This window comes from Heliangelus exortis, chromosome 21, assembly GCF_036169615.1.
Source record: "Heliangelus exortis chromosome 21, bHelExo1.hap1, whole genome shotgun sequence".
In the NCBI taxonomy this organism is placed as follows: Eukaryota; Metazoa; Chordata; class Aves; order Apodiformes; family Trochilidae; genus Heliangelus; species Heliangelus exortis.
Window position 1 is genome coordinate 4009216 of NC_092442.1, and position 23111 is coordinate 4032326.

General features: G+C 44.4%; 1 protein-coding gene across 7 annotated transcripts in view; it reads left to right on the forward strand.

The window, feature by feature from the left end:
* Positions 1-23111, forward strand: part of COL26A1 (collagen type XXVI alpha 1 chain) — a 155083-nt gene that overhangs the window by 18204 nt on the left and 113768 nt on the right. For 6 of the 7 annotated variants that reach the window (XM_071765009.1, XM_071765004.1, XM_071765007.1 and 3 more), the window contains exons 2-3: positions 6558-6680; positions 15765-15868. In XM_071765009.1, coding sequence (XP_071621110.1) covers positions 6558-6680; positions 15765-15868 — 227 coding nt within the window. The remainder of the gene's footprint in view (positions 1-6557; positions 6681-15764; positions 15869-23111) is intronic. The other variant, XM_071765005.1, reaches the window with a different exon arrangement.

Here is a 23111-nt window from a genome sequence, read left to right on the forward strand (position 1 = left end):
AAATGCCAGCCTTATTGAAGAGATTTCTGTAATTTTTATTGGGTGTGGGGAGGGTCAGTGTATGCCCAAACACATGCAACCAGTGTTGATGGAACAATCCTGCATGCAAAGTTTGTTTTGTTTATTTTTTGGTGGTGGTGTTGGTTGATTTGGGTTTTTTTTTCCCCTCCTAGAAAGACTGGTTGCTTCTGTCTTGGCCAGTTAAGTCTTGGTGATTCAAGAAGCATTAAAACCACACTAATTTCACGTGGCTCTCCAACAGCATAAATGGCTTTACTCAGAGTCAAACTTGTAGGGTTGTCTCTGCTGTAAGTGCAGCATTTCATGCTGATAGGATGCATGGTGCACTGTAAGGCCACGGGTGTCTGGAGCTTTAGACACCACCTTTACCCGAGTGAGGCCACCAGCCAGAAGGTCCTGTGTGTGGCAGGTGCTGCCTGCTGTAGGTCTGTCCTCTACAGGGCATGGCAGCAAGTCAGTTTTGTGTGTGGGGCTGAACTGTCATCCCACTGAAAGAAGTGATTAGGCAAGAATGTAGCTGCTTTCATTTACAAGTTGCACACTCCTGATTAAACAGGCTACTTGCTGAGTCCTGATCAGTTCAGCCCAGTGGTTTCTGTCATTGTTTATTTTGTGATTTCTTGTCCAGTGAAATGAAGCTTACAACCAACCAATTGGCTTTTTCCTTTCAAACACCTTACAAGGTCCTTCAGAGACCCCCAGAAGTCTGAAATGCTTAGATAAAAGCCAGCAGCTTGGGCTAGGAAAGATGCAAATGTGCTTTTTGGGGCTGGCTCTAAGTTTGTTGTGGTGTGAGTCTTTCTAAGCATTCAGTGGGCAGATGGCTGGAGGAGGATCCCTTACCTACCCTTTGAGTAGGGGCTTAAGAACAGGACTGTGCAAATCCAGATGGTGAGAAGGGGGGAAGCTTACTGTCTGTCATTGTCTTCCCATCTGTGAAATGAATGATTTCTCCAAGCTCAGTCAGCCTTGCAGGCCAGGAATTAGGCTTTGATATGTGAGTATATGGCTGTTCTGATGCTTGCAGTATTTTACCTCGAGCATTTATTACCCTACACTTCTCCACCCTTTGCAGCCCCTTTTCTCTCTCACTGTAGGATTACAGGTATCCAGAACCTCCTGGGGGGGTGAACTCTGCAGCCAGGAATTGTAGGATACAGGTGCCAGGAATCACCGGGTGACAAGCCAGGCTGGTGCCTAGCCTCACCTGTGCCCGGTTAGGGCTGGCCCCACTGAGCATGCCCAAGACCTGGGGCCAATAAAAGGTGAGGCTGGGTTCAACCAGGCAGCTCATTCTAGAGCTGACGCGGCGCCAGGCTGGTCGTAGTCGGTCTCTGCTACTGACTTGAACTGCCTATAGCTCCGGTCCTGGGCTTCAGATTGATGTTGCCAGAAATGGACGCTACCGGGAGCGTGAGCTCGAATTGGCCCCAGGTCTTGGGCATGCTCAGTGGGGCCAGCCCTAACCGGGCACAGGTGAGGCTAGGCACCAGCCTGGCTTGTCACCCGGTGATTCCTGGCACCTGTATCCTACAAGGAATGGCTTCTGGTGAGGGGTGCAGCAGGTTCAGAAAGCTGGTGGGGTACAGAACATGGCTTCCTGCCAGGCTTCTGCCCCCAGAAGCAAAATGCAGCTCAAGGTCCCTATGGAAGGTTGAGGTTCTCTCAACCTGCTTTGTGAGCACCCTTGGAAAGTCAGGTTTCTCCTCTCCTCCAGTGCCCAGGTGCCTGCAGCCATGCACCACTGCTCCTGCTGAGTGCAACTCCCAGGATCTGAGGGAAGGGTCTGTTTGAGCTCAGAATTGTAGTTTCCAAGCATCCAAATGGAAGCAAACTGCTGTGTTTGTTGCTCTAGTCTGTTGTCCACTGTAGCATCCTGAACCTACACAGTTAATATGGTTGGATATCTGCTGGCATCAACACTACTATTCCCTCTGGAATGACATGACTGCTGTGATCAAGACATGAGAGCTTGGTCTATAGCCCTGGACTGAAACTGTTTAAATCACTATCTTGCAGGCCATGGTCACCAGATGCTCAGCTATCCATGAAAGTCTTCCAGGAATTAAATAGGGGGTGAAAGGAGAGCATCTTTTTGGGAACAGTTGGGGAAAATGGACCAAGTGAGACTTGCCTCTGTAAGCAAAGTTCAGTAGAAGACCAATTCCATCAAATGTTGTTGGGTTATTGTGCTAAATCTGCTCCTGCTGAGCATGCACGAGATCCAACAGATCCAGCCCTTAAGGAGCTGCTATCTGCATCATTTTGTTAGCTTGGTTGGAATATGCTTTCTGCATAAGCAGTAATATATTCTTTGCCATCCTGGATTCATGCCAGTAGAAGTCCTAAACCTTCTTTGCTAGCATCTGTGTATAATATAAAGGGTCATTTATAATCTCTATAAGCCGTGATGGGGCCTTTCATCACTTTGTCTGAAGCCTGCTTGTGTTCTGGAGACTGTTCTTGCTGACTTTTGGCTTGCAAAGAGAAATTTTGGGGTGGTTTTGTCTGTCTCTTGTTTAGTCACTGTGCTATTATATCTACTGAGTCCTAAACTATATATCTTACAGCATGTTATGATCAGCTATGTTCCTCTCTTTGTCTTGCCACAGTCAAAAAGTCCAAACACCTAAAAGGTGTATTTGTACCAAAATGATGCTATTTATGGGAAGCCAGGAGTGGGGTGTTTTGCAGATGGGTGTGTACCTTTCACTCCTGGGCAGGTACTGTTTACATGTTGGTAAAGACAGAAAATGGAGAAAACTGGGTTCATCTTGGATTATCTCAGGTATCTTTAAAGGGGGGCTGACCTCTTTTTTTTTTTTTTTTGTTTTTTTTTTGTTTTTGTCCCCATGATCCGTGTTGTAATAGTTCTGTGAAGACTGGGAACACTGAGGTGACAAGTGTTGCTTACTTTGTCACTGCTGTTGGTGCTCCTGCTGAGGAAGGTGGAAGGTTGAGCAAAGCATCTGTTTGTTTGCCACGGGCTATCAGTCTTGTTCTGCCTGGCAAGCCCAGGTGATGGCCTCAGGCAAGGAAATTAATGAATGGAGAGCCTTGGTGAAGCTTCTCTCCTCCTGTAATGATTGCTTCCTTTTATAAGAGGTCTCTGAGCAGGTCATGTGAAGTAATGAACCTGGGAAAGTGTTGGGTTTCTCCCCACAGCAATGTGCAACCTCCTGTCCTGTGCACTGTAGTGTGGGAACAGCCTGTACCTCCAACTGCTGCCTAAGGCTCTGTCACTGCATTGTAACAAGGACTGTCCAGCACATCTCACTTCCAAGAACTACTTTTCCAAGGCAGACATGATGACTGCCAAATTCCTTGGGCTGGAGAGGGAAAACTATTCTGTAGCAGATTATTCCAAGGACCAGGTAGAGCAGAGGTATGAGAGAACTACTCACAGAGCAGATTTGGATTCATTTGGAAAGAAAATCTGTGTGCACACTGGCAGCACCCACTGAACAAAAGCCCTGGCAAAAGCAGCTTTGTAGGTAGCTTAAATTAACCAACCTTTCTTGCACTTTTTACCATAGGCAGCCTGCACAGTGCCACCTGTTTAGAATCATAGAATCGTTTGGGTTGGAAGGGACCTCTGAGATCATCAAGTCCAACCCTTGTTTAGCTCCAGATCAACTAATGTAGTGCTAGACTCCCAAGCTGGTTGAAAATAACCCTTGAAGGAGGAAGAGGATGTGAAATCTGGGTCTTTGCAAGGGAAAACTAAAGACAGTAACACGGAGCTGCAATGCAGAGCTGCTGCTGTACACAAACCAGAACAGAGAGGCTGCCAAATGCAGAGTCTGCCTCCAACACCTGCCTTCTGCTCTCTGCTGGCTGTGTGGTGCTGTTCATCTTTGTTCACCTTCCCACCTCATTTGCCTTCAGGAATATGAAGCTCTCTCATGTCAGCATCAGATATGGAAGGTTTTGCAGTTGAATTATTTTATTTTTTTTTTCCCAATCTGACATAAGTGTTTTCTTTGTACCCAAGACAGTGGGGCAGGTTGTCTCAGCAGCCCAGCAAAATCAGTGCTGGAGGGAAATAATTCCACACCATAGAAACAGTACTTCTTCCCAGGTGACTCTGTGACAGGAGAAGGGCAGAGGGACATGTATACAAGCTACATAACAGCTAAAGCATAGCATGTGTTGATATTTTACATATTTGGGTTTCATTGACAAGCCAGAAAAATGGTCTTAGCATGACGGGAGGCATTCTAGTCCTCAATAATTATGCTCTGTTTTAAAATGTTCGTTTATTCAGAATTTGTTAGTATTTGTGTCCCTTTCATGCCTTTACCTAGTGCTATTGTGCATGCTACTGCTTTGTTTCCCCCCTCTGGTGGTACCAATTCCTTTCCTCACTATATGTTGATGAGGTTTGTTTTTCATAATTCTAGGACATGTGCTGCTATCCTGTCAGGTTCTGTATCCCTGCAGTTTGGTTTGCCTGACATAATAATGCTTTTGCCCCAAGGCTTGTGCAGAAGTGTTGTATTGTCCTTCCAATGGCTGTAAGCACTGTGCTAAAACATGTTTAAGGTAAATGATGCAGAGCTGTGGCTTCCCCTACCCCTCATACCCACCCTTTTCTGCTACTGCTTTTACTTCTGTGCTCAACTGGTTGTTCCCATGGCATGAGGGGATTGTACCCAGAAATACTTGTCTGAACAAACCCTGCAGCTAAGGCTTGGAGAGATAAAACGGATGATTGCATCTCGTGTGCATGGAAAACTGAAAAGAAACCTTTACTTTGAATTATCACATTTTCAGTCTTTAGCCCCTTCTCTTTGTTTCTTCCAATTTTGCTCCTCGAACGTTGTACAGAAGTTGAGTTGAGCCTCCTAAAGGATATGCTGCCACGATGTGCTCTGAAGCCTCATTCATCTTATCCTCCTCCCCTTTTTTTTGGTGTGTCCTTTGGTTCTGTGATGTAGATGTTAGCAGAGACATTTGGGTACTAGGGTGGCTGATCCCTATATATACACACCACAGATCCTCAAAAAATCTGAGACAAGTACTTCTCTAAGTCTTCCCCACCAGCCTGGGGGGCACCTGAGATGTGACCCATCCACATTTCCCGAGGTGGAATCATCCTCCTCACTGTGAGCAGGAGCAGTGTTTGTCTGCAGGGACACAGGTGATGGGCTGGGATGGCATTGGGTAGAAAGCAGCCCCTCCTCTCTCTGGGTGCCCCAGCTCACCCCTCTGGCTGCAGCAGAAGGTTGGGGGTGCAGCCTGCTGGCCCCAGCTCCCTCACTGTGGTCAGAAGCACTCGGCTCAGCTGCTGGCACGCTTAACTCCTATTCATGGAAATCCGAGTTACCCGGGGAGCAGGGAGCCTCCTGCTGAGATAGGAGGGGAATCCAAGAAGGAAACAAAATGCAACAAATCCTGAAAATGGCAAACATTTTGCCATGGGGAAAGGTAGGTTAGGGAAGGAGGTGGGGATGCTGGTTCACAACTGTACAAGTGGTTTGATTTTTGGTATGCAAGACTGAGGAGCTTCTGTGGTATCAGAAGTGATCAATGTACTGGGAACTCTGGATGGATGAGGAGCAGGACTGCTCTGTATGTGCAGGGATTGCTTGCAGAAGCATTTTGTGTGTTTTGGAGCACAAGCTGGTGTCTCCACCTCCCATTAGTGACCCCAGTTCTAATCCCTAATCAATAGGGAAGTGGCTCTGTAAACTGAGGTACAAAAGCAAAAATGGGAACCAGTATTTGGCAAATACAAAAGATGCTTGCAAAAGAAAAATTAATGTATCCTTTTCCCTTGCCTCAAGCACAACACTGGAACCTAAACCCATACATTTTAGAGAAGGTGGAAAGGATCTATGGGTCCCAATTCCCAGGGCTGACACTGCAGTTCTTGCCTTCTCATATGCCTTATGCTAGGGAGGTCTCATGTTTTCAAGAGACAGCACATGATGCTTGTCACTCCCTCCCCTGTATTTTCTCTTGCACATTTTTAGACTGCAAGATCACCAGGACAGCAATATGACTTTTTCTACACCCAGCTTGTTCATACCCTCCTGACAAGGAGCTCTACCATGCAAAAACCAGAATTTTCCAACTCAACTGTTGTTCATAATTCTAGGAGGCTGGGGAATGATACTATAATGAGCAGGATGAAAATTAACACCAGTACAATGGGAACTATCAGAAGTTGAACTTTTTTTTTTTTTTGTCCTCTTTGTGTGTTTTTGGGGTTTTTTTTGTCCTAAAATCCTATTGTTTATGATAACTAACAGAACTAAATTATGTACTATAAAACTCTGCCCTCTGAGGACCAAGCAAGAGGCGTTACTGGATCTCTTGTGGTTCAGGTTGGCAGAAGCTGGGAATCTTTCTGCAGCTATTGGGAGTAGAGGGTGGGGTGAGAAATGAGGGCTGCAAGAAGAAAGATGCTGTTCTTATGCCTGGCAGAAGAAACTACCCCACCCCCAGATACTTTGTTTTTACTGCACTCTGCTATGTGTTGGGCTAGCTTGCTGTCTTACTGGGGCTAACTGTGTCCTTTCTCTCTGCAGGCATTGGTGTCACTACACAGTCACACGGACAGTTTCCTGCCAAGTGCAGAATGGGTCAGAAACTGTGATCCAGCGAGTTTATCAGAGCTGCCGATGGCCTGGACCTTGTGCCAACTTAGTGAGGTAAAAATCTCCATTGGGCTCACATTGCCCAAGTTTTCCTGCACTTCTCATGACACTGGTTAGCTGCAGAGAGGGTTGAGCTCACTGGGTGATGCCTGATACCCTGGAACTAGATGCCAGAAGTGTTAGCTAGAGGAATGAAACATGAAGGTAAGTGTAGGATCAGGGATGAGCTACATGAAACACCTTCACTTCAGTTGTAATGCCAGTTTGTGTCCTACTCCTCCACACAGGAGGCTGCTGCTAGTCAGGCATGAAGCTCAATGGATGTCCAAGTCCAGCATTGTGACTGAGCAGGGTTAACAGGGATGCTGGAGCCAATGGCACCATGGGGCTTGTTGGGATTGAGTATTAGGGATAGTATTGATCACATGCACTTGGAAAGCTTTGATCAAGTTGCTTGCACCACGTGATGGACAAAGGTAATGCAGTCTGAACATTTCAGAGGGGAATTTCCTTACAGCACCTCTTACTCTTGCATCTCAATATCCTTTAGACACATGCATGAAAGCCACAATGTCCCCTCTCCTCATATGAGACAGTGACTTGTCAAAACTTGCCCCAGGTCTGCTGTTAGCCTTCTTTGCCTTTCAAGAACTTAGTCTCCTAGATTTTAAGAAAAAAAAAAAAAAGATGTTTGAAACAGCTATCCCCAGCTCCAACCTTTCAGAACACAAAGTGGTTTTTATTGTTGAGCTTTGCCTTCTCGGAAGGACATTCTCAGAGCAGAATAGTGTTACCCACCCATCTGGGAATTAGTGCAAGAAAAGCCATTGTGCTCTAAGTTTACACCTAGCTTCTATAACAATTTTCCATGTAGACAAACTCATAATTTAGCACACAAAACTTTGTCATTTTATTGCTATTGTTGCCAGTTCACCCACAGGGCACTGATTGAGGTTGTCTTGTACTTGATAACCCAGCCAGAATGGGGTTGAACTACCCAGAGATCCACCTTCCCAATCTGTTCTTGTGACTCTTCATCTGGAATTCACATTTTCCATGTGGCAGTTACCATGGTTGGCTCTCCAGTTTCTACTTGGCCACTGGTCAGTCTAAGTTCTTTCACTTGTAATGTATCTGCTTTGGTGTCTCTTTGGTCTTGTTTTATGCAAGGCTGTGGTTGAAACACTTAATATTTTATGCTGTCATGGCCAAACTTCTGTTGAAGATTTTAATTTCCCAGACTTTTTATGCACATAATTGTCATTAGAAACTTGTGAGCTTTCACCTTGTCTCCTAAACTTGCCAAAAAGCTTGCTTATTTTTCCTTTTTGACATAACTATAGTTTCATAAGTTTCAAACAACTGATCATGTTACTGGTAGAAATCTTTTTCTGTGGACTCTTGCAGCTACTCATACTCATTGATTCTTAAATAGTTAACCCAGAGATTTTAGGAATAGGGTGTGCTGTTTTGACATTGTTATTCATGGAACATTTTCAGTTTCAAATGTAGTTTGGTTCATTTTCCTGATGAGTCCAATTGTTTGGAGACAATGCAGAAGGGCAGCAGCCTTCTCAATTTTTCTATGTGAAAATATCATGGAAAGAAGCTGAGGTTATTGATATTTAAAATCTCAGCTGTTGAAAGCTTAGCTGACAGGAGCTGAGTTTCTGGAACACAGTCACCATGAAGGAACCTACCAAAGAGATGGGAGGACACTCATCCTCTGTTCCCTTTTCAAACTGGGAGGAAATGCAAGCAAAGTGAAAGGCACCCTTCTGAGGAAATGACCAAACTCTCTGTCCTCTGATCATGCATTGTGTGACATCCTTCCATGAGGCAGAGAAAGACCTTGGGACTTTTCTTTCCTTCAGAACCTCAGAGCACTGCTAACACATACTGAAGGTCACCCACTTATGAAAAAAGGTAAAGCAGGAGTGTGCCATGTGCTGGTTCCTGACCATTTCCTGTACCATCACTGTACAAAGGAGAACCCCAAGAACACCTAGAAATGATGGTGAAGCCACTGAGGTCTGAGAGCTGAGTGGGTTGTTAGATAAGTTATCTCCATCCCAGACATCTTTTGTAAGTAGTTCCTTGTTTTCAGCAGTGCATCTGACTTCTGATATTAAAATTTAAAATGGGCAAGAAAATGATGACTCTGGTGACATGTGACTATCATGGGCAACACTGGGTAACCCTGAGTAATGTTATGCAGTTGAGGGCCTTACTTCCTAGGCCTGTGTGGCAGCCTATCAATGTTACATTGCCAGCACCTAGGCCCTTGTGGAGAAGTGGTTTTTTTTTATCTTGGAGTCAAACTGAGATTTTATATTTGTTTTTTTTCCTCACCCTCTTTCACCAAAATTAATGTTGTCTCTTTGGGAAAGGCCAATCTCTCTCCTAGTTCAGGTGAATCCCATCTTCTGTTTTCAAATGCAAACTCCCAAGGAGGTGATTCAGGTCATAGAAACTTACCTGCCCTAAAGACAAACTTAAAGGTCTTCTGGACTTCTGTTCTTCTCTAGTGAGATTCCTGGTGCCTGAGCTTGGGGGGGCACAGCCAGATTCATACACGTGACTGTAGGCAAGGCAAAAAATGTCAGTAAACCATTGGCATCATTTTGGCTTTAGAGTATTTCTCCCAGCTGTGACTTTGAAGCAAACTGTTTTCATCTCCTTGTTTAAAGGGAGTCAACCATATCTGGGAGAGCTTTCATTCTGCCAGCACCCATTATCAGGCTGTTCACTAGCAAAAGGGACGCCAGCCAACAAAAAAAAAGGCATCTCTCAACCACGTGGTGACAGCTGAGAGGGGCTCTCTGTTAGAGAGACTCTGCTTACAAGCAGACATCACTGTGGCCAGACAAGGATTTAATCCATTTCCTGTCTCCCATTCATTCGTGTTATGTTTCTTTCCCTTCTTGCACAAACTGCAGCTCGGGGTCAAGCCTTTGACAGAGGAGTATCTGTGAGATCCCCAGCCTGGCAGCTTCAGTTGTGTGATGTCCTTGCTGTTTGTTCACTTGCTCTTGGGAAGCTGGCAGCTGTACTACTTTTGCAGGAGTGTTGTCATCTTGGCTGGGATGGGATGAGCTGCTCTGTTCTTGCCCTTCACCCCAGGCTCTATTTAGCTTGGGTTCTGAGTTGCTTTGGAGCAGTCTTGGCTGGAGACTTTCCCTCAGCAGATCTATTCTTGAACTCTTTCCATTTGTGCAGTGAAGGATTCAGGTTCTGCATGCCATAGGACATGCCTTTGCTTTGTCACACTGCAAAGTGAACAGGCAGCTTTCCAGCAGCCTGGCTGAAGCTCCTACTGCATTTAGAGAAATCACATGCCATTTATCTGTCTGAGGGAAGGGATGAAGTCTCTAGCTTGAGGTTTCAGTGGCAACCTAATCTCTGGGTCTCTGCTGCCTGGATGGTTGCACCCAGTTCTCAGTTAAACCAAGCATGTGATTTGTAACCCTTCTCCTGAGCAATTCCTTTGCTGCAGCAGCTGCAGGCTAATGCATGATCCTATCATGTTTAGGGTACTCAGCTCCCCAAGTCTCAGAGAGAAGTGGCCTCTTAGCAGGAAAGCATTTAAGACCTGAGTTCAGTTGCTGGAGCTTTCATGACTTCCTGTGCCTCCAGCCAAGCCAGGCTGCCTCACCTGTGAAATGAGAGCAGCACTAGGGTTGTCTTACTGTGGTTTGTGACTTTGAGAACAGGGTGATTTCTTACTATACACTAATTGGTGAAAATCAGCTTAGTTTTGATTAGTGTGCTTGTGTGTGACCGTTGTGGTCAGCAAATGAGTATCTGAGGAGGTAAATCAGTGGTGAACAGCCTGGCAGAGTGTGCACTGTTTCAGTCTTCAGAAGACAAATATTTTCTGCTTCAAACTGTTGCTGCTTGTCTCAGCTCTGGAAGCATGCTGCTTCAGACTGGGGCAGGATATTTCAACTCCTCTCCTACTTATTTCATCCTAGAAAAATGAGTGTTCCCAGCAAGATTGTGTAAGTTTTTATCTTGCTGGGGTTTTTGCTGTACTCCGTGGTCACAACTGTTACACTCCAGCCTTTGAGCATCCTGTCTCTGCAGCACTTTCTCACTTCAGAGAATCTGGAGATTCCCCATAGCTGGCTGGTACAGGGATGAACTTACCCAGCCTCTGTACTTTAGCAAGAGCCATTGAAACCCCAAACAAATAATTACTCATCCTTGGACTGCAAATGTCACTCACAAGTGAGATGGAAGAGAAGAACATTTCTTGCAAGGCAACAAATCTGGGCTGTGATGGCCTTTCCAACTGCTAAGTCATTGCATCTTTTTTTCCTTTTGATATTCTAGCTGGTTTGGCTTATCACAAATACTTTGTGTCCTTGAAGACATTTTTCATGTAAGCAAGCTGCACATCTTGGGTGGATCATTCTTGCTGTTCGGTGTTTTTGAGTGCTGGGCTTTCTGTTTTTGTTGTTGTTTTTATTTAAACTGAGCACATTTCTTCTCCTGGAGGGATTTTACAAGATAGTTTGCAGAATAACAAAGAAGGAATTCTGCAGGCTCATCCATTTTGGTCTTCTGCTTTTGAAGACTCTATTGCTACAGGGTCAATAAGAGAAGTTAAGGATCTGTCACCCAAGAGACTGGCCTGTAGCTGATGTTTCTCCTCAGTTTCAGAAGTAGTAATGCCACAGGGAAATCTTTCTCTTTTTCTTCTTTCCAGTCAATTGAATAATAAATCCCAGAGCTTATTTCAGTGCATTAGGATTGGTATTTGAAGTTCTGTTACACACAAACTCTTTTATGTGTTTATTTCCCTTATTTCTTTCCAAAATGTGGAGTCATATGTTTGGAAAAAGATGCCTGCTCTCCTATGCACATGCAGGATATAAACCTGTGATGAGCAGTGCCCCTGCAAACACAACAGACAGAAGTTCTGGGTGTTTTAGGGATTAGAGCTGTAGTGCAAGGGCACACCCAAGTTTGGGAACTATGCAGATGATTGTGCTTTCAGAAGGGGACCCGTGTTCTGCTGGCTGGGCACAGGTGGAGGGCAGCTGCTTCCTAGCTTGTGCTCAGGGGTCCCCAGGCTGCTAATTGAAAGCTTTTTGATCTTGCCCAGACATGCTGTCTGGGTACTCCTTCTCCTTGCTGGTAGGGAAGGGCAGTGCTGCTCTGCAATGGCACTGAGATCTAATTGTTAATAAAGACAGGAGCTGATGATTGCTCTGCATAGAAACATCTGTCTCTGTCTCCTTTATCTTTTTCTCTTGGGGGGGGTGGAGGAGGGGCTGAGACTGAAGTATAGTTCTGTACAGCTTGGGAGAGGAGGTGTGTAAGTTTCTGTTTTCTGGGCTTTAGGCTCTTGATAAGTTGTGTAAACCAGACATACTCGGAGTTAAACACAGTCTTTTTTCCTCCCCTTTGGCAAAGGCAGGACATGTACAGTGGCCTCCAACACTCCTGCAGCTGCAGGTTTTGTTTTCTGTCCAGTGTCTGAAGGAGCATATTTGAAACTCTTCTAGTTACGTTCTTCCCTGGGGAACTACTGCCTTTGTGCTAGGGAAGCTGGAGAACTGGGGCTGCAAGGGAAAAAAAAAAAGAGCATGGCTCTGATTTAAAATCCGACTTCAGAACACCCTGATTTTCTGTGGGGAATTTTAGATTCTTGGTATGTCTGTTAATCAGTCCAGGGGTACCAAAAATTAGAGGAACCGCCACTGGCTTTATTCTGATTTTCTTTATAAGAAGTGCTAACTCTGCATTAAAAGTTACGTGTACAGGATTGGACCCACTGAACCCACCTCATGTGACTTCATTGCTACAAGAGCTGTAGTAAAAAGAAACCTTGGGTTCCTTCCCTTCCAGATTCTTTGCCAGTCAAAAAGTTCATTCCTCTTCTTATACTGAAGCCCACAATCTGTGATAGTGAAACTTTCAACCTGGAAATTGAATAAAAATGAATAGAAGCCTCTGAAGGTCACCAAGGTCTCCTCCGGCACAAACTGCAAGGGCTGAATGACTCCCACTAACAAAACTCTCTCTTGTGATGTGGAAATGAGCTTCACGCCTTCCCTCTCATGTGCTGCTGGAGCACAAACAGCTTTGTTTGCAAGTGTCAAAGGGCAGGGAAAATCCATAAAGGGGGAAAGTATTTCCTGTGTGTGACAGGCTGTCCTGACTGGGTTATGGCAGAGATCATGTCTTTCTCTTTGACCTGATTTTTGAGGCTCTGCTCCAAGAATGTGACACTCATTCCCTTTCTTGTGTCACGTCTGGTGATTGTGTTCAGCGTCACTTCCTTGAGAGCAAGGGGAACATATCCTGGTGTGCTGGGGCCTTTTTGGCTCTAATCCCTCAATGTGTCTTGATTTCTCCAGTCTTTCTAGCTTCATACCCCCAAATCAGTTAATCAGTCATCTTGTACTCCCTCCCCAAATTATCAGTTTCTGGGCAGTCACTTAGAGAGTCAGAGGCAAGAGACTTTCCCAAATGATGACTGCTTGTGGATGGGCTCCTGTAGCTCATCCCTCACTGATCAGGCAGTCTCCAAGGACAAATGGGTGTTTGATCTCCAAACAGCAGTGGCCACTGGTAGAGTTTTTTGGGGTCTTCCCTCAGTGTTCCCTGGGACCCAGTGTGTTGGTAAATGACACCTATCTCTTGCAGTAGAGTGGCAGGTCCTGGTAGTTTGCTTCTCTATGAAGAGCTTGAAAGTCTTCTGCTGAAGCACATAGTCTGGCTGGCTGGGAAGCAAAGAGGTGAATGCAGGTTGTGGCTCATCTGAGCCTCTTCTCTTACTGTGGTTGTGCAGATTTCTATGCCAGAGTTTGTGGCTTGAGTGACATCCAAGGGAAAGGCTTTCCTATTCTGCTACCAGTCCTTTTTTTTCTGCCTGTTGTGTTTTCCATGCATTTTCATTCTGAGGCTTCTGATATTTAACAAAATTCTCTTCCTCTCCTTTTGCAATGGTTTTTTTCCCCTCGTTCAATTGCAACACTTCAAGTATTCAGTGGTAATGCTTTACTAAAGAAGTTTTCTCTGTCAGAAATCAGAAATTTTAGCAGTCAGAAGTCCTCATGATGTGACATGATGATACATTTAACAACAAACCTTGATGCCATGTCACATGCCTGAGGAAAAATGATGCTATGAAGAACAGAGCAACTTTAGAGCAAATTGAAGCTAGCAAGCTGGGACCACTTTGCATGCCTGACTACACGATGCTGAACAGAGCTGCAAACATCAGGACTCTTCCAGGAAATTCAGGGTGGGTGGTAGACTGTGACAGCTGAGCTCCACGTTTTGTCATGCCCTGAGAAGTCCTCACTTGTTTGAGGATTAAACTGTAGCTACTTCCCCGACACAGAACTGCTGCCAAGATTCCAGTCTGGCTCAAGCCACTCTCCACACTTCATAATGAAGTTTGAGAGAGCTTTAACATCTTGGTGTTGGCAGAAACATGGTTTTAAAATCACGGTGTGGTTGGAGACTAGCTGGCTCCAGACACTGGTAACAGGACTGGAGACTTTTCATCTCAAGGTCAGTCCAGCTGTGGTGTTAGTGACAAAGTCATGAACTTCTGACTGATGGTTTGGGGCTTATGTGTGGAAAGATGTCTTGAGTTCAGTGCCAGGACTGGGAGTAAGAAGACTTGGGTTCAGTTCCTGAACTTTGCCAGAGCTGTTCTGAGAGACCCTCAGCAAGATGCTTGAAGTCTTTGTGCCTTAAGTCTCTCTGTGAAAGGGCACTGAAGATCTACCTGCATCAGCATGGTGCCACATCCTCAAACCTCTGACTGCAAATTCCTGAGTAACATTGAATGTAGAAGTGCAGAGAACCAGGTGGGATGATCTGGCTCTATCTAGTTTGTCTGATGCAAGTGCCTGGATCACAGCTGTCAGTGTTAGCAGTCACTGGTGTCCTTTTTATCAGGTTAGTGTTAGGATGTAATGTCCTCAGGAGGCAGAGTTGTGTTCCCATTGCTGGGCAATGCCTTTCTGAAGTGCAGGTGCTCATGTGCTCAGGAGGAAGCTTGTGCAGCCATCCTCCCTGGTGGCTACAGAAGATGGTTTCTGTGTTTGGCAGCTGTCATAAATAATGAGCCACAGCTTAGTGAGAAATTAGTTTCCCAAAGACTGCTTTAACCACGACTGAATTGCTGTCTTCTTTCCAAGACATACGTGGGCAGCCTCTCCTGGCAAGCCTTTGCTACTGCTCCTCAGAGTGACTCTACCAATGTCCCTGCAGTGCCGTCTGGACGTACACCTGTGCCTGCTACCCCTTGGAGGGATTTTGGCTGAGATTCCTGTGATTTCTAGCTCCGTTTTGGCCTTGTGCCCGGGGCAGTGCTGCCGGCCCAGCAGGCTGGGGCAGCGCTCCGTCTCCCGGCGGCTCTCGGCACTGCGGGAAGAGGCTCTTCCCTGGAGGAGACCCGGCTGCTCCAGCCTGGTGTCTGCCTGGCCTTGAGAGAAAAGCATAAAGCTGCAGTCTGCAACACTGTAATCCCAAAGCTTCAGCCTCTCCCTCTGCGTGCCAAATTCCTTTGGCTGTTAAATAAGGGGAGGAATTTCCAGGGGAGCTTGTAGGGTACGACTTCTGTGTTTGCTTTTAGCTTTGTGACTCTAGCAGCAGTGACTTGTCTGGCTGTATACTGGGATACTCTGATTTGCCAGCTTTGGAGAGCTGCTGTTTTAAACAGAAACAGATGCATAAATGCCAGTTTTTTGCCTTGACTTTAGAATACCTGGTGCCTTGCCCAGATCTGCAGGTAGCTCGTGTATAGAACCACAGAAAGGTTAATGCCAGCCTTTGATGTCAGAGAAACCCTCATGAAGGTGGAGAGCGAGGGAAACAAGTCCTCATCTCTGCTGTTTGCAACAACATGGTGATAGTGACACCTCCACAAAGCATACTGGTGTTACCTGTGGGAGAGGTGTGGGGAAGAGCCAGAAGAATATGAAAGCTTTAAACACAAAAGGGTTGTTGAATTAGATCCCCTTGCTCTGTTATTTTGTGCATCTCTGTTTTCTGCAGCTGAGGTGGCTGGGGGCTCTGGGATGTAACCAGGCAGGAAGATGTGCTGTGAATTCACAGCAACACCACTCCTGAGCAGATCAATTCATTCTCCTGATTTCTTGTTTGTGTTAGTTACAGGACTCTCATCAGGCCCACATACAAAATGTCCTACAGAACCGTGACCACGCTGGAGTGGAGGTGCTGTCCTGGCTTCACTGGGAGCAACTGTGAAGAGGGTAAGTTATCCTGCAACACACCTGTCCCTACAGAGCAGCAAGGGGTTGTGTGGATAGACTGGATAGCACAAATTACCTGTTGTCTCCAGGCCCCATCATTTTCTGAACATTCACACACAAGCTTCAAAAAGTGGGTTTGGAAACCAGACCCTCCTGAATGCCTGTGAAGAATCCTGAATAAGAAGGGGACAAAGAAATGAAGTGGGTACTCAGGGATGACCTGGTAATAGATGTGCTTATGCTCAGCATCCCCACTGCAGTCCTTCAGAAAATGTGCTTGCTCCATGTCAGTGTTTTACTTTCTTCATCTCCCACTGCCATCACCATCAGTTGCTGTAGCTGCTGAGAGCTGATCCCTGGAGGGGTCTTTGTAAAGGTTATGCCTGTAAGGTCTGATCACAAATAATATATGTGTTCCCAGAGGGCTTTGAATTAGTTAGGCACCTTTGTTTCTCCTTAACTCCTACCTCCTGACTTACTGGTGCAATGTTCATGTTGCATTGTGCATGTGAAAACACAATTCTGGGTTTGGCATCTGATCTTTTACACAGAGGGAAGTCTTTTCCCTGTCTAATCATGAGGTACAAGAAAGTTATATTTTGCATTTTCCTTCCTAGTATTTTCTGCTTTAACTGTTGCTTCTGGTGCTTTGAAACAAGTCCTGCTTCTCTATCATGTTACAAGTTTAGGTGCTAAGGCATCTGCTGAATCTGTGTCATGAGTGTTCACAGTTTATGAATGGGAGACAGACTAAGCCTGGACTTTTCTGTTTATTTGCATCACATCAACACAGCCTCTGCTGGCTGGTGAAGGGTTATTGTACATGTTTGGCATCTCTAAGAAACTGCTATTTGTAGCTGCACCTCATTTTCTGTGTGCTGGGATACCTTGGTGCTAATCCCAGTGCAGGCAAATCTCTAACTAGGAAGTTGTTTTGTTACAGTCACAAAGAATGATGGCTGCAGACAGCAACTTGCTGCAGGCTTCTGAGGAAACAACAGCTTCCCAGAAGCTCAAGAGTCTTCAGAAGTATCACAGATACCCTAAATTGCAGTTTGCAGGAGAGAGCTTTGCATTTTAGCTTGCTGCTAAAAAAAGGGAGCCTGGGAAAGAGTAGCTGCTATGAGTGGAGCTTGGGTTTTTACCTGTCAGTGCAGGGGAGAGGGGTGGACTGGGACAGCACTGTTATTTCCAAAGGATCTGTGTCTGGATCTGAGCAGGGCCCAAGAAGCCAATGTGTGCAGCCTGTTCGTGCCTGTAGGTTTGGACAGGTGTGAGTAATTACTGCTGCTGTAAAGGAGAGAATCCAGCTCCCTCCCACAGTGCCAGATCTGTCTCGGCAGAGTTCAGTGGAAACAAAAAGCCAATATAAGTTTGTTTGAGAAAGTCAGCAGTGATCTCACAGGAGCAGGTTGGTGGAACGAGGTGACAATTTTATGCAGTCAGTTTTCAAGGTGGAACTGTTCTTCTGGGCTTGGATATGGTCTGTGGAGTGTGAGCAGAAAGCCAGTAGCAAGCCCTCACTTTCATGTGTGAGTATTTTTTACCTTTTTTCCTCCCTAAAACATCTGGCACTACTGACAGTCCCATATTGTTGAAGGAAGAAATAAATAATAATAGACCCTTTCTAGTAGGGTCTAGCCACTTAATTTCTAGCAGCAATATTGACACTAGTGCTGAGTACAGCACCTTAAGTGTCCAGAGGCATCAATTTTAAAATGCAAGTATTTATCCTTAGTGTCAGTGTCACTTGAAATTGCTAGTAAAAGAGGCTGAAAAGAGGTTTTTTAGGGTTTTTTTAGCAACCTGATGTAAAGCCTTTTGTGCACTTTCCTTTATGCACTCTCTCATGGAACAGATTTGGTTTCTCAGATAGGGCAGAATCTGTGTGGATCCTTACTGAAACAGCAGATATAAAAGAGAACAGAAAAATAAAGTGAAACAACAAAAAAAATTTATGAAGTTAAGGCAAATTAATAGGGCAGAGCCTTGAATTTTTTTTTTTTATGGTATTAGTTAGATTTAACTCAGCATTTTGTTTCTTGTATGTGCAGCTGCTGCTTTTGAAGTTGATATGAGGGCAGGTATGATTGGACCTGCACTATTTTCTTTCCTCCTTGCTTTGTTGCAAATGCTCTGATTCTCTCTCTGACAGTCACTGTTGTTCTCCACTGCCAGCAGAATGGCAACTACAGTGGCTCTGAGCTCCCACTTCAGGATGTCTCCTCTTTCCAGACACTGAAGGAAAAACCTTTTTTTCCCAAGGGGCCTTGGTGTAGTAAGATTCCATTTTCATGAGTAGGTCAGGCTAAGACAGAAGATTTATCAGACACACAGAGCTGTTTTGGGAGTTGTGTGTGCGTGGCTGCAGGGGTCCCTTCTTCAGACTCAGGGTGCTTTTTGCATCTTGAGGTTTGATAGCTCCTATCTAATGATTCCTCCTTTAGTCCCCTGTGAGCAGAGTTGATACTTGCTCCCTTTTTGTGCTCTTCTGCAACAGCATCTTTGTGGGGGAGCCACTATTGCCTATCTAGAGGATGGATTATTTTTACTACTTTTAGCATTTCATGGGGGAAGATAGGAGGATGAACCAAGGAAAGCAAGTTAGAGAACTTGCAGTCATTCAAAAGCTGCAGTGCAGCTATTTCCATCAGGAATACTTTCTTGTTATCTCCCAAATGACAGATCAGCTTTTCTTTTGCAAAGGAAACAGTCCAGTGTGGCTGTCTAGCCCCACAGTATGACAGAATCCTGATGAGACTGGCTTGCTGTAACACACCTTCAAGGAGAAAACGTACTGCTCACTGATAGAGCAAGCTGCTAAATGCAATTTGAGTATTACAAAGTCTCTTGACCCTTAGCTAATAAGTTTAGCTTGAGAAAGTAACCATTTAACTGTCACCAGCTGGCAGGCACCTACATTAATGCTGAAGGCTGCACATTGTTTAGATTTAAATTATCTTGGGAATTTAACTCTTGCATTGCAGTTGATAAAGAGCAGCATTGTCTGGAGGAAGCCCAGCTCTAAAAATGGGTGGAGGTTTTGCTACTCAGTGGGCTATTAATTTAGTGAGGTAGGATGGCTGCTTCTAATCTGTTTCCTTTTTTAGGCTGACACTTCTTGGGGCTCTCCCCTCTACTCCTTGTTGCTTTCCCCTCACCCAAAGGTATGTCACCACAAGAAAGTTCTCTAATTCCTTTATTGTTTTTGTAGAACTGTGACCAGCTAGTTGAGTGCATAGTTAGAAATCACCATTTGTACCAGGGCTTCTCAAAGGGTTTCTTGCAACTTTCTTGGATGGAGAAAGACTTGATGCAAACAAGTCTGGTGAATTTAACTGTCAGTAGATGCTAATTTTTATTTTACAGTTTCAGGGGTTTTTTTGTTTTGTTTAAACTGGAGCCCAAGCTTAGGACAGGAAATGAATCCACTGAGCCACCCAGCCTGCTGACTGCTGATATAAAGAACATATGGAGGAGCAGTGCAGAGGTGAAGTGGTTTAGCTATTGCAATCATGCATCAAGCTGATTGATTTGAATCCAAGATGATGCTGACATTTCAACTCAGCCTTTTTTCTATATGGCTGAAAGTTCAAAGGCAAGTGCATTCTCTTGGGAGAGGAAAAGTGTCCCTAGCAAATTCAGGGGCTCAGCACTGCCCTAGAGCTCTCCAGCTAGGCAAGCTCTTGCATCACTTTACAAATCTAAAATAGATTTTTTTTTTCTTGTTTGTTTGCATTGCTTGAATTTGGGACAGTAGCCAGTATCCTATTTATCCCAGAAGCAGATTGATAGTTGACAGCTTAGCTGTTTAGGCAAGATGCAGCTCTAAGTAACCTCAACACCTCCAAAGTGATGCCATCCTGATTCCAAACTTACTTTTCTCTTTCCATAAGAATACAAGTAGGACAGGAAATTTGAGCAGCCTTTTCCAAGTAATGGTTTAATTTGAGAATTTCCTCCCCTCCCCCCTCTCCCCAGTTCGATTCTTGGAATATTTTTATCTACTTTTAGTAAATACTATTTGCATCTTTTCATCCTGTTATTTTTTAATTCTTAAATTCCCATGTGCTGATGGTTTTCAAAGCAGCATAAGAAAATGGGGACTCTTCTCTTGGTATGATAAAGTACAAAAATCCTCTCCTTTTTTATTGCTACTTCACAAAGTTTCTTCCTTTGAGGAAGAGGGATGCAGAAAAACACTCAGGAAAAGCTTAAACTAGCAAATGCAATTATGATACAAAATTTCATGAGGCCAGGAGAATGAACATCAAAACTAGAGATCTGAAAATCTGAAGCTCATTAAAGTGCTCTAGGAGGAAGGGTATTCAAAGGGGTGTTGATGGGACCTTATTTCTTCAGGCCTTGGTTTGCTTTCCATTGAACAGTTAAACATGGACCTGGCAATTGATACAAAAACACAGGGTGAAGATTATGAGGAAGCATCCCCCTATAATATCATGGTAGTTCTCTTCAGCTTGTGTGAGTTTTCCTTTTATCAATTACTTAAGTTCCCTCCTGTTTCTACCTCTTCCTTGTAGCTACCATTTGGAAGCAAAGGATTTAGGTCTGTGTAGCTCATAGAGCAAGGAGCAGAGCTTTTTGCTGCCACTGACCATTGTTCATCTTACCCTCAGAAACTGAGAAAATGCAAGAGAAGGCAGTGAGGATCAAGGGAGTCACTGTGCAACAGTTCCTCTTGCTGCTAAATCCTAGTGCAGTGGTGTTTTCCACCTCAGCAGAGTCCAAATCCTGTGGAAATCAAAGCAAAGCTTCCATTTGAGCACTGACATTCTCCCAGGGGTGGTTTTATCTCTGTGCTCTCTGGTTAGCAGGGCAGTTCTATGCTGCAGATATGTTGCAGATGGAGGTACCTTGCTTGCAAGTTTGGATCTCCCACAGAACCTTGATCACGTGTAGTTCTTTACTAGAGACTGGCTCAGGAATTCCTTTAGTGAAATGTGACTTTGCTTTCATTTTGAGACTTCTGTTTCAAAGTCTAACATTTGGTTCCACACAGCAAACTGGCTTCAAAAAAGTATCTTCCTATTCCATTAAGCTATTCCAAAGCTTAATGTTGATTAGATATGCTAAGTGAATTATGTGAATGCATGTTATAGACAATTGAGTGCAACCTGAATTTCCTAATAATAATCTAGTTAGTAAAGCATTTAGTAAGGAGGTAGTGAAATCTAGTAACTAACTCTGTCAAATTACCATCAAAAGTTTTCATGGAAAACATCACAACATGGTGATCACCCTCAATGGAATTGCAGCTGCCTGACAAATGTGTGTGTGTGTGTCTGTCATACACAGGTGGCTGATAATTCTTCCACAGCATGTTCTTCCTGCTCTTCCAAATGTTTTACCTCCTTCTGCCTGTGCTTCTGGTTGCCTCTTCAATATGAGGCAAGAGTTTCCCATCCTGCTCTGGGACGTGTCACCCAGTTCCTATCCACTCCCATCACCATCCTGACCAGTCAGCAGCCTCAGGCATAACGTGTGTCACCCCTGATCACATTTGCAGAGGAGTTTCTGGAGTGTGTGGTCACTGTTGGAATAATATGCAGCCTGCTGAGAGTACTTTCTGGCACCAGTGCTTTGTGACTACTTGAACAATTTCTAAATGTTCATCTTCTCTTTTGATACACAGGCAAAAAAAAAAAAAAAATGTTAGATTTCCAAAGATTTTGACACTGCATTCTGGCATCTGAGTAGTTTTACTTTTTTGGACATTTTTAATCTGAATAGGGACAGTATTATTCAGCACCTAATGTCAAAATATTTGGAGTGCTAAATATCTGCAGATGTTATCTTAGAATAATTAGAAAAGCTGCATGTGGTGCTGTTACATTGTCTCAATGTGTTTTAGCTCCTATCACATTATTTTGATAAGGTATTTGTGTGCTTTCCCAGATCATAAGATGCTTTGTTTCTCCTAGCTATGTATTTCTTAATTCACAAGTGACAGACCCACCTATTTATAGTTAATAGCTTTCCTGTTAATTTGCTTTATTTCTAGTTGGGAGTGAAGTTATCTGTCTTTGGATAGGGCTGACACAGGACTAGGATGTGAGGTTCTGTGTGTATCAAAGCCACCTGGATCTTCTCTCACCATCGTGGCAGGATTCTGCCAGTTGCTGTCAGAGAAAAAGAGAAGGATATGTGCTTTTAATTTTCCTGGATATTTGGCCCTAGCAGCAGTGGAGGCTTGTTCAGATGGGAATGTTGGGGAGGATAAGGCAGAGATAAGAGGAACGTTCCTGGTTTTCATCCCTAGATACAACCTTCACCTCTGGGTGTGACTCTGGGTTGTCAGTCCTGCTGCCATCTCTTATTTCTGTATTGTCACATACTGGAGAAGGGACAAGAACATACTTTGTACCACATGAATTCTCAGATTGCTGTGCAGAGCTGTTCTAATCATGGGTTGTCACTTTGCATGACTGATAGAAGAATCTCTCCTACTGCTGAGGCTTAAGGACACAAGAGCAAAGGAAATTCCTTCAGACAGGAGACTTCATTGCCAGCTTTCCACGGAAGGCAGATGGACAGGCCAATGTACTCTTTTTTGCAAAGAGTTTTCTAATAATTTTGAACAAAGCTGTTGACAGTGCAAGCTGTTTGCATGTGGAAGCTGTAAGAAAGGTGTGATGTGTTTCTAGACAAAGAGGAAAAGCTGAAGGCAATAGTTAGAGAGGGAGTGGTGCAGTTGGTAGCAACCTGAACTGGAGCCAAGCTTTGGGGTGAGGCAGATGGAGATCTTTCTGTTTCTAACCTAAGGAATCATGTCCTTTTTTTTTTTTTTAATTAGTGTAGTTTTTTCATTAAATTGATGCAATTAGTACAATAACATTTGTATTTCTGTGATAAGCAAATCTAGTTGTGTGCTGGTCATAACATTAACATAATGGCAAGTTTGTTCAAGTGCCATACATAAGCAGGCAGAGCCTCATCCATACAAAAGCCTTCTGCAGGCAGAAATAGAGATTTACTGGGAACCTAAATTCCCAATACAACTGCTCTGAGATGGTTTGCCACGTGGAGCTGGGATAGCAATAAACTGGGATGTAGGTGGAACTGGGATTGCGAGCCTGGGAGTAGGAACAGTGGTGGATTTGCCAGAGAAGTTTGAGAGTGGTTTCATATTTTGTAGAAGACTTCAAAGTGGAAACAAGAAGTAGGCGTCAAATTCCCACATTGCTGAATTCTAGATTTTATTCCTGCTAAATTCCTTGTTACT